At 34.2% G+C, this 12433-nt stretch overlaps 1 protein-coding gene across 1 annotated transcript; it reads left to right on the top strand.

Annotated features, from left to right (window-relative positions):
* Nucleotides 1–24: 24 nt before the first annotated feature.
* Nucleotides 25–12420, top strand: LOC123670593. Its single transcript, XM_045604135.1, has 4 exons — nucleotides 25–214; nucleotides 1477–1672; nucleotides 1733–1907; nucleotides 12164–12420. Exons 1-4 carry the CDS (start codon nucleotides 211–213, stop codon nucleotides 12296–12298), a joined length of 510 nt encoding a protein of 169 aa, XP_045460091.1. The 5' UTR covers nucleotides 25–210; the 3' UTR covers nucleotides 12299–12420.
* The last annotated feature ends 13 nt before the right edge of the window (nucleotides 12421–12433 follow it).

Below are 12433 nucleotides of genomic sequence, written 5' to 3'. Positions count from 1 at the left end.
TGTCAATAAGTTGACATATGTTTATGTTATTTAAACCTTATAATTCTATATTTTGCCAAGATATATTCACAAAATCAAGAAACGGACTATTGTTACGAGCCTTGCTGTAGGTATTATTCCTATCAGTCAAAATGCTGTACAAGGCCGTGTCCATGTTGTTGTTGCAACTGGGTCTGCATACTTTTGTTTATACTCTTTATTCTAATTTTAATGGGTAAGTGTATGAAATGTGTTTCAATTTTTTGCCTGACAATGACAATGAGAAACAACATAATATAAGATTAAAGAAGTCAAAATTGGGTTTGAAATCATCTACCTTCAGTAAACGTAAATCAAATAAATTAATCAAACAAATCCAGATGTATAAAACTTAAGAACTGAACTGTATCAAATATAGGAAAGTGAAATGGGGAAACCTCAACATTTAAGTTTGGAATTAAACTATTAAAATTGTTAATCTCTGCTTTACATCTATCTTTGCAAATAATGATATGTCAATCGTTTTTTTTAATATATTTTATATATTTTCTGTAGAAAATGTTTGGTCCTGTCTTGAAAAATGTTGACAGTTTTTTTAATTTTGCTATATTACTTTTAAGTTTTTATATGATAGGAGTATGTAATAAGTGTCAAGTTAGTTTCAATGCAATTAACACTGACTCATCCGAAACATCCTCTAAGCTTAGAATTTGTACAAGTTAGATTAATATTTATTTAGTGGAATAGTAGTTCTTACCCTCATGGAAATAATATATCTATATCATTTGAATATTTCATTAATCACTTTCTAGAATCAAAATTTTTCTATATACCAATAAATATGAGTATCTCAGTAATTTTGTTCAGCTTAACAATAATACCCTTTAAGCATATAGCTATTATATTTCAACAATACGATATAAATTTAATAAAGACACATATATTGTAGTAAAAGAAACATTATTTCTTTCACAGAGTTATTTACTCTATGAAAGATAAATAAGACAAAGCAAATTATTCCTATAATTCTACAAACTGTAGGAAACATAATGTAACTATATTGTTTATTATAGCTATGATTATGAACACAGTAACTGTCAATTACATTAAACTATTCACATTTTGTTATTTGTTTGTTTGGTTTGGGGTGAAAAACAATTGTTCAACAATAACAGTACTTAAAATTTTGATGTCATTATATTTTTAAAAATTTATTAGATTATTACATTCTCTTATGACAATTTGCATTTAACCAACTAATAATGGTAATTCGGTGCATTAGTCTCAGGCATGGGTCAATAAAATAATTTACAAGGTATAGAAATGTAGTTAATGTTAATTCTGAAAATAGATCTAATTCCATCATGGTTGCGACAAAAATTTAAGATTTTATAAATTTTCTAATTCTATGTAAGATCCCCTAATTGTTGAAACTAACTTGTCAGTATAACATATTAAAAATTATTTTCAATTAACCTATTTTTGGAATTCACTCAGGTGTTCTTAAGGGAATCATTGGACTTCTCTATTGCTCATGTGTAGGGAGTTGGGGTTTAAATTTGCTTATTGATCTCCCAAGACCTTTGCCTAATTATCAAGAGCCATGCCTTGCATGCAGAGAAGTAGTATATGATGAAGCAGGTTGGCCAGTTCATCCTGATACAGGAGAACGAACAGTTAAAGTCCTTACGAGGTACATTACAGGTCTTTACAAAAATTAAACTGCAATGTACATTTATATTAACATTTTCAGACACACAGAGTTCTTCCTGAATGTTATATTCTTTATTGCTTATCCACTGGCAATATTACTAAAATTCATAGAGATGTCATGCTGCATAAGAAGCAGTTCACGAAGCGATGAAAAGTTGGCTTATAAACAAGTTAATGTTATCAAAATGATGGAAGGCTGCATTTGCCCCTGCAAAGTAAGAGGAATGGCTCAGTTATAATCTCTCTTTGCTTTGCATTTTTCACTTAGATAGCTAGAGGGAAATTTTTTTCATTTTTGTTGAAGGCATCAACTGCTAAGGTTATTAGCCTCTAACCTTGCCATCACCAGACATACACAACATCCATGACCTAGCCAGGATTCGAACCCGGTACCTTTGGCACCACAGTCGACTTTTCAGTCCACTGTACTACCGAGGCAGTCTAGAGGAAAAATTAATTTGATTTAACCTCTTCTTTTCACCAGTAAAAAGTAAATTATCTCCTAAAGGACACCTATAGCTAAGACTCTAGGCATCAATATAAATTCCTGAAATTTCAGTATGTTACACCTATAATATATTATTTATCATTGGCATTGTATGCTCTGAGATTATTACAATTGCATTTTAGTTAATATACAAGGTGTGATACAAATGATAAGAGGGGTTCTATGCATCAATATAGAATGGCCTAAAATATGTTTAAGTTGCACCTGATGTATTTAAAATCAATCATTTTGTCATCATTTATTTAAATACTTCAATACAAATTACCCTTTTAGGGTGTAGAGCTAGTCAATATAGAAAATGTAAAATATAAACAAAGGGTATAAACATGTACAATCACAAACAAGGTGTCCCTAAACAATCTATGTTAAAAACATTCAAGAATCAAGTGTTTAAAAATTCATTCAATGAATAGTATGGTTTGTCCTTCATGTAGTTGAAAAGTACTCTCTCCATCCTTTTCTGAGGCAGCTGTTTGATTTTATTATAAATCTTCACGAGGGTATGTAAAGAGTTTCTCTGAAGGTATGAGAATCTCAGTGAGGGCACGTTCAGATGTTCTTTGGCTCTAGTGGCGTATTTGTGCTTTTTTTCCATTTCACGAAAGAATGGAGGATTGTTGGCAACAAAAAGGGCTCCTTCATATATACAGAGAGGGCCATTGAAAACGAAACAGCGGCTCTGTAAGTCGGCAGAACCGAGTTATATAAAAACGCTCGGACACGTCAACAACATTTTCGAGGGGGACATCGTTCGCGATGAAATTCACCCGAAATACATTCCATCCCTCGGAGCTGTGACCGCCACCCTTAAATTTTTAAATGGCATCATATGGCAAGTGATACCTCATTTAAAAGGTAGTTTCCTTCTTAATATCAAACAACAAAAATAAATTAATTCCATCGATTCGTTTTCGAGATATAGGAACTTGAAGTTGGAAAATAACTTTTTATTCACTCAATCAATAAAAATAAGATCTAACATTGCAACTGTTTAAAGATAATTATCATTGTCAAGGAATTAAATGATCTAACTGTTTACCAATAAAAAGCATGCAAGTCCGTTTCAAATTTTTATTTCATCCTCGATTACTTGATCGAAAAAATGTTAAGGTTTCGTGAGAATCAATAAAAAGACGTTTTATCGAATTCGACTCAATTGCATGTACAACAAAAACATGTGAGATAATTTTTTTCGCAAAATCGCTAGTGTGGACGTCAGTGTCAAACAGATTGTTGATTGACCGACATTGGAGTGAATTACTTGATTAAAGCTGCTGAATTCTTTCCTCAATAATGGTGTATACGATCGCGGAAAGAGTTGAAATAATAACAATTTTTTTTAAGAATGATGAGTGTGGTAACCGTACAGCTAATTTGTTCAATGAAACGCATCCAGATAAACTTGTTGCTAGAAAATACGTTCTAGAATTAGTGCAAAAATTTCATCAAACTGGATCAGTAGCCAACAAGAAACGAGACCCAGAACGTGAATTTCCGGTGAGAAATGAACCTGTTGAAGTTGCACTTTTAGGACAAGTTCATGCAGACCCAACATTGAGCACAAGGAAATTGGCTAGTGTTACCAATATCAGTAGAACCAGTATCCGCCGAATCCTGAAACATCATAAATTCTACCCCTACAAAATACATTTGGTACACCAATTGAATGAAGATGATTTTGATAGGCGACAGGAATTTTGTGAAATTATGACTAGAAAAATAGATGCTGATGAGAATTTCCTTTTCAACATATGCTTTTCTGATGAGTCTACATTCTTTTTGAATTCGACTGTGAAACGTCATAATTGTCGTTATTGGTCAGATGCTAATACACATGTTTTCCACGAAGTCCATACTCAAACTCCCCAAAAACTCAATGTCTGGGCCGGTATTTTTGGGGACCGTTGTGTTTATCCACAATTAGTAGACATCATTGAAAATGACGATCGTTACCATGAAGACCACTTGAAATTTCAACAAGACGGGGCACCTCCACATTATGCACAGCCTGTCAGGGCGTTTTTAGATAGAATGTTTCCTGGAAGTTGGATTGGAAGAAGAGGCGCTATAGAGTGGCCAGCCAGATCTCCAGATTTAACCCCACTCGACTTTTTCCTGTGGGGTCACTTGAAAAACAAAGTCTATGCAACCGAACCAGAATCTCTGGAAGATTAACGACGTAGAATTATTGAAGAATGCCGTCGAATAACGCCGGAAATGCTACAAAATGTGAGGTCTCATTTTGAACAGAACTTGTACTATTGTATGGAAATGGATGGTAGACAGTTTGAACATTTAATTCATTGACAATGATAAATAAATGAACAGTTGCAATGTTAGATCTTATTTTTATTGATTGAGTGAATAAAAAGTTATTACCCAACTTCAAGTTCCTGTATCTCGAAAACGAATCGATAAAATTAATTTATTTTTGTTGTTTGATATTGAGAAGGAAACAACCTTTTAAATGAGGTATCACTTGCCATATGGTGCCATTTAAAAATTTAAGGGTGGCGGTCACAGCTCCGAGGGATGGAATGTATTTCGGGTGAATTTCATCGCGAACGATGTCCCCCTCGAAAATGTTGTTGACGTGTCCGAGCGTTTTTATATAATTCGGTTCTGCCGACCTACAGAGCCGCTGTTTCGTTTTCAATGGCCCACTCTGTATATATAATGAGACCACTGTCAAAATACCATGATCCACAAAGTGTTTTCGGCAGCTCTCGAGCCTATCGAGACTCAGGGTACTTCTTAGACATCTCTTCTGCAGCAACAGAATTCTGTCAATTTCGCTTGAGTTGCCCCAGATCACGATCCCATATCTGATCCTGCTATGTACATATGCATGGTATGCTGTCATTGCTGTTTTTGGGCTAACCAGACGAGATAGATTTCCCAGTGCGTATCCAAACCTAGCCAGATTCTTACACAGGCTGTCTATATGAGATGTCCAATCCAGACGGTAGTCTACTTCAACACCCAGGAAACGTACGGAGTTTGTGGTGCTCAGTGATCCATCGGCACCATCATAGGATCGCTGGTGAAATTCTGTAGTAAATTCAAATTTTATTAGTTGAGTCTTCTCAGGGTTTAGCATTAGGTTATTTCTGCTGAACCAGTTATTTAGATTATCTAATGCGTCGAATATTTTGACTGGTATGTCACTGGGATCCTCCGATAGCACCAAGGATGTATCATCCGCGAAGAGTGTTAGTTGGTGCACTACTTGAGCAAGATCATTTGTGTATACAATGTACAAAAGCGGCCCAAGAATTGTCCCCTGTGGCACTCCCTTCTTAATATGTAATTCCTCAGATTCGACCAGTTTTCCTGTGGTTTTGTCAAACTCTACAACAGTTTGCTTCCTATTTGACAGGTAGGACTCTATTAAGTTGAGCGGGAGTCCCCGGATTCCCAGTCCATTCAGCTTCTCCAAAAGAATAGCATGGTTCACATTATCAAAAGCCTTCGTAAGGTCAGCACACAAAAGCAGGGTATATTTTCCTTTATTTAGCGAATATATTATCTTGGAGATTACTGGGTAGAGTGCTTGCACCGTTGTTTTTCCTTTTCAGAAGCCATATTGATGTTGATATATTAGGATTAAAGTACTCAAGGAAATTTATTATGCGATTGTAGAGTGCTCTCTCAAAGATTTTGCTGATGTTAGGTAGTATCGCAATTGGTCTGTAGTTGTTCATATCGTCCCTTTTTCCTTTTTTATGCACCGGTCTTATTTGAGCTTTCTTGAGTTGATCTGGGAATACACCTGTTTCAAAGGTGAAGTTTATGATGGAGGATAGTGGTCCCTATTTGTATGATGGTATTCCATCATGTCCGGTTGAGTTGGTATTCTTCAACTTCAGGATAATGTTTTTTATTTCTGTCGGATCTGTGGATTGAAGGACTATGCTGTTGACGATATTTTTATCTGCTGGTGTGCTCACGAGAGTTTGTATGTTCCCGGTTGTTGTCTGATTCGATCCCTGGTTAACAAAGAACTCATAAACCTGATCCAGAGTTTCCTTTGGATGATTTTGACCGTCTAGATCGGTAATGATGGAGTCCTTTTTCTGTGACTGAGTTGTAAGCTCCCTTATCAACGTCCAGGTAGCCCTTGTCTTATCCTTAGACTTTTTAATATATTCTTCGTTCGATAGTTTTTTGGCTTTTCTAACTACTTCTTTCAGTATTTTTGAGTACTTTGTATAATATTCTGGAGAAATTTCATTCTTATTTTTTAGGTGGTAGAGAAGGATTTTCCTTTTTGAAGAAGTTTTTATTCCAATTGTTATCCAAGGTTTGCGTTTTTTTGGTTGTGTAGTTTTGATGGTGAATATTCTTTCAATGAGGCCCTGGACAGTTTTGGAGAACGCTTCATACGCATCATTTGGGTTTGGGAATCTTAAAAGGTGGGCCCAATCAATATTCTTCAGATCGTTCTTTAGATCTTCTATCTTAGACTCTGAGAAAAACCGTTTTGGTGGTGTTGTTGAGCTGCATTGCACCTGCACAAAGCCTTATAATGTAATTATCTGGGCTTCATGATGGGAGAAATAGCTTTTCACTACCTCGCCTTTACACAATTGGTTACCGTCCACAAAGATGTTGTCAATTAGACTGTGATGATCCCCAATGTAGTGCGTGAATTCATGTATTTGTGGTTCAAGGTTAGTAAAATATCTTGAAAAATTTTACTATTTTTGGAGGGTGTAGCTAAATCGATATTAAAATCGCCACTTAATATTGTTTTGAAATTTTTATATTTTCGTGTGTGGTCCAGAGTCTAAGAGTTCAAGAAATTTATGTAAGTCTCCAGATGGGGGTCTATATACTGAAATGACTATTATCTTTAGTTTCTTACTGATGCTTGCACATAGCTCACAGTGGCCCTCCGCAGTGAATTTCTTTAGCTCGTCCATGTCAATGAAGTCTGTCTCCGCAGAGACATAGATGCAGGATCCCCCATGTGGTGTTTGTCTTGAATAGTATGAGGCAACTCTGTAGTTAGGGAGGTTTGCTGAGAGGATGGTATCCCCTGGGAACCAATGCTCCGTGAGGCATATTACTTGTGGTAATTGCTTGAGGTTGTGTATAAAGACCTCCAGGTCTAATATTTTATTTCTTAAAGATTGAATATTCTGATGTAATATACTCAAAATTCCATATTTCAAGTCAGCATTCATTATGTTCTTTGCTGATGACTTGTTAGCAATTGTCAGGGTTTCTATGTTTTTTGTACTGCGTTCTGTTTCATTTGAAAATTTTTTTCAAAGTTTCTAAATTTTCTCACAGCCACAGACTCTGGCCAGAACGAGCTCTGTAATAGTTTTGAGCTACAATTTGCTGGTAAGGATAGTTTGAAACTTTTATACATTCCTGAATTCACTTTTACCTCCTCACACTCAACATCAGTGTTTGGAATTTTATTCTTCACATATTCAATGATGTCCTGTGCATCGTTTTCTAGTCTGACTTTAGATATGTGAATGTGTGATAATGGCATATAGGCCTTAAGTCTGCTTGATTCTGTCATGGAACCATAAATTGATGATGTCTTCTTATTCTGTTTGAGTGTACTGACATTTATATCATTCTGATCTCTTATTCGTGAGCTTGATTCCTTAGGCGATTTAAATTCCCCTCTTTTAGAGTTGTTAAGTTGATTAGATGGTTCTAACCGGTTCCTTCTTATTTCCTTTTTATTGACATTTATAGTTATAGTTTCATTTTCATTTCCTGTATTGCCTTTGGTTTTTTGTCCAACACTTTCCTGTCTTTGTTTTGGTGTGTTTCCATGATGGAAATTTGACCTACCCCTCTCATCTTTGCTACTATTCTGAACTTTCTTCATGTCATTGAGCATTTGTTGTTGGTTATCGACAACAATTTTCTGTCGCATTTCATCACGTTTTGTCATTTCTTTACTTCCCGCTGCTGCTTGTAAGTACGTCTTCTGTGTTCTTGTATCTTTTGTGTTTTCCAGATCAGGTTTCATTCGTGAATTTCTGGCCGTGTCTCCAAGTAATTGCTCTTTGTCATCATTATCAGTTCCCGAGATAGGCCTTTGTTGACTCAATTCCTCCAGTAGGTCCATTTTGAGCCGATAGTATATTCTCCGATATAGTTTCTCTTCTATATTTTCTCCTAGTTGTTCATGTCTTGAAGTCATTTCCTTTTCCCCAATCGTACATTGGGAAGTAGTCTCGATGCTTTCATTACTAGTGCCAACCTGGGCTGTCATTTTATCCAGTTCACTCTTATATAGTGAACTCTCAATAGTTAGTACCTCAATTGTGGTCAGCATTTCCTTATTTATTTTGTCTATTTCCTTATTTTCAGAAATTAATTTGTCGTTTTATTCTTGCAGATTAACAACCTCATCCTGCACAGTAGTTATCCTTGTGTTTGCTTCTGTCAATTCGGTCTGAAGCCTACTCACATCCTTTATTTTATTGGAGTTTTCGGATGATGAGTTTCTATCTGAGCAGTCCAGTGTCTCTTTTAAGTTGCCTATTTCCTTCATCAGTTCAACATTCCGTCTTAAACTTTCAGTTAGTTTTTGATTAAGCAGTCTTTGTATTTCGTTATTTTCCTGTTTCGTCTCATCTATAATGTCCTGCATAGAATCTACCTTACATATCAGGTCCTGCTTTTCCTCCTCATGTTTGACCTTCAATGATCTCAAGTAAACATCCTGTTTGTTGACATCATCTGATAGTTGTAAATTCCTCTCTATCTCTTCATCTACCCTGTTTTTCAGAACGTTCATAGCCTCTGATTGTTGCAACAACTTTAAATTGTCTTCTTCACTAACAAGCAATGCTTTAGTAAGTGACTCCTCCATCTCAGCAAGTTGTGCCCGATACTTTTCCAAGTGTTTTCCACTTTTACTAAGTTGTGTGGTCAAATCTACAATTTCTTGTTTCAGATTACTTTTCTGTTCTTTCAGACTCCGGTTTTCATTCAGTAACTCATTATATTCTTCATCTACTGTCCTCTCAACCAACTCTTGGAGAATTCCACTACTCTTGCTCAGGTCCCGGTTTATTTCTTTCAATTGGTCCAGTTCCCCTTTCAAATTTTCATTCTCCAAGTTGACGTTTTCAAGTTCACATTTCAAACTATCGTTGGTCTCCCTGAGGCAGTTGTTTTCTTCCCTTTGTTTGTTTCGGATGACAGTTAAATTCGTTTTCTCAGCCTCTGAATCTGCCTCACAGCATATCACTTTGTAACTGTCAACTTGTTGTTTGATGACATATTTACAGTCACGTTTAAAACAGCTTGGATGAAAAACCGAGCAGCAATTAATGCAAACAAGCACTGGCAAGTCTTGTTTACGATGACACGCGAATGACATATTGGTAGGCCTTCCCTCAATCTCCACTTAGCTTAGAACTCAGATCCTTCCAGTTGGAATAATTTTTCTCTCAACTATTTATCAGTGTCACGTTTTGTACGCCGCCACTGGAATATGTTGATATGATGAGCAGATGAACCACGTTATCAGCCTTTGCAGATGTTGATGATGTCGATGATAACAAACTTCTTTTCCGTCTATCCACAAATTTGCGAACGGTTAATTTTTACAGTTTTTTAAGTGTGTAAAAGGAAGAATTTCAACACTTTTGGTACCACGGGTTTTTCTATAATGAGTAGATATAAAGTTTTGAATTGAATTTCAATTATGAAACCAAGAATATTGAAATTTATCGGGAGCTCGCGAAACACCTGTTGTTTGATTCGATGATAAACATAGATGTATCATTTTGTGAATGGAATGTAATGATAGTAATTTCATTTGCTATTATACAAAGTTTAATAGAGGGTCTCATCATAGATTGCATAAATTAATCTTATATAACTTAGGTGTAATATACTGAAATATCAATTAATTCTGTTGCTGCTGACAAAGGCCTTTATATTTTCTAATACACTCTGTATATTAACAAATGCAATTGATCTCAATACAAAGAATACAATTATTGTCCCTATTTTACCTTAGGTGCAACTTACACATCTTTTTGGGAATTCTAGGGGGACAAGAAATTCTTATATTTTGTATTTCACTTTGTATATCAACTAGTACATTTGTTGTAGCAATCCCATTGCTTGCAATTATTATTAATAGTATATAGCTTAGGTGTAACACACCAAAATTTCAACAAATACTATATATGCTTGTTATCCTGATTATAGGTCAAATACCTACCTATTCTAGCATAACTATATTTAATTTGCACCTATTGCATTATTTGAAAATATTAATTTAAAAATTCCAAAAAAAAATCATCAATATGATGAAATTTACCATGAACAAACCTTTTTTATATGCCATATTCTGAATCAAAACAAACTGAAAATTTGATGTTGAATATTTTTCCTTCAAACTATTTCAAGTGTTTATTATTGGAAATAATGAACAAAAAATTCAAACCTTTTTGAAATTCTACAGCTTACAGAATTCAAACTCCTTCCAGAGTTTTTTGTTAGCTATTCACATGAAATTTGTGTCATATACTGTTAGTATTCACAGGGGCATACCCAAAAATTTATAACTCTGATACTATTGAGTTTAGGACTATTTGTTTAAAAATATTTTACATACATTCAATCGTGGCAACTCATGTTCTGAATTTCATTTGTTTATGGAGTCAATGTTAAGAATTATGAATTTTTCAAAATTTGATTCCTAAATTTTTTGCCTTTGGAATCAATGGATAGTATTTTCGAACTAGGAGGATCAATGCGCTATAGCAACACTGAACATTCGATAATTAATTTATACAGATTTCAAAACGTAAGCTCAGAAAACTTCAGAGAAGTTTAATATTTTCCTCGAACAACTACAAAAAGTTTGTCAGTATAAATAATAATGATCCATGAATTTTGAAGGCAAAATTAAGGAATAAAAATGTCATATCAACAGATATGGACTACACAGAATCATATAATTTCATATATGTGTTGCCATAAATGTACTGAATATAATATTTTTTTTTACCACTAAGTCTTAGAACTCCAATGGCCCTCTAAATACAATATAAGCATCACAACCTTGTTTAACTAACAAGCTCTAGTGGATTCGTGCTCAGAATGCTGCCTTCTGTTCATTTTTTTATTCGCTTTTAATTGAGAAATTATTGGTTTTTTAATGTCCGTGAATACTTTTTTTTGTTCTTCTAGATAGAAAGAAATAAAAAACTATTTTGTAAAATTTGCATAAAATTAAAATCCAATTTCTCATTGACCATATTATACAGGGTGTTTCATTATAAACTGGACAAACATATTATCGTGGAGATGTCACCGGGAGAATTATTTTTGCCTCATGACATATACCTTATTTTCGAAGCATAAGCAATATTAATAGTGAGTGTGGTCAGTTATATATAACCTTTTAAGTAACAATTTCTGGTCATATCAGAGTATTTTTTTAATACTGAATTCAGAAAAAGTGAAAAACTAAAAAAAATTCGAAATGGTGGAAAACCTGCAATGCTCTTTTTTTTTTGTTTCGAAATTGAATTTAATTATCTGAATTACCTTCATTTTCTGAGAATTTCAGTAAAAACACAGGTAACAGCTCAAGGCTGACAGTTCGACTCCCAACAGAGATTCATTGAAATTTTTTTTTGTACTATAAAAATTTTTGTTCAATTTTAGTATGAAAAATTCTTAGAAAATTTAGTTCATTCAGAAAATTAAATTTGGAAATCGAAAAAAAATCACGAAAATTGAAGGTATATGTCATAAGGCAAAAATGATTTCCCGGTGACATCTACGCGACTATAAATGTTTGTCCACCCTGTATTTTAGTTTATTTGTAACCATAATTTCAATAATAAACTTTGTTCTTATAGCCTTTGTAGCATATACATAATTCTTCAACAGTAGTAATAATTTACTTTATTTTATTGAATTAATTAGTCATTTTATCTATTTCATAATATATTTTAGTCTGAGAAAACTGGACCAGTGATGGATATTTACCAAGAGGGGGACTGCAGAGAAGATAAAGATACAGAATATGTTGTGGAGATACTTAAAGAAAGCAAGCACTCTCTCAAAGGTTCCTTTTGCGGATTTCATTAAAAATAAATAAAATCAACCCAATTTCTCGCTTGAAGTTTAAAATTCAAAATACTTATTAGTCATGACAATTCCAATGCTTTAACTAAATGTTCAATCCACCCATTAAAATTTATTGAAATGAACAGCTAAATATCT

Source organism: Harmonia axyridis, chromosome 1 (assembly GCF_914767665.1).
Source record: "Harmonia axyridis chromosome 1, icHarAxyr1.1, whole genome shotgun sequence".
Classification (NCBI taxonomy): domain Eukaryota; kingdom Metazoa; phylum Arthropoda; class Insecta; order Coleoptera; family Coccinellidae; genus Harmonia; species Harmonia axyridis.
This window is presented reverse-complemented; position numbering and strand designations above follow the sequence as displayed.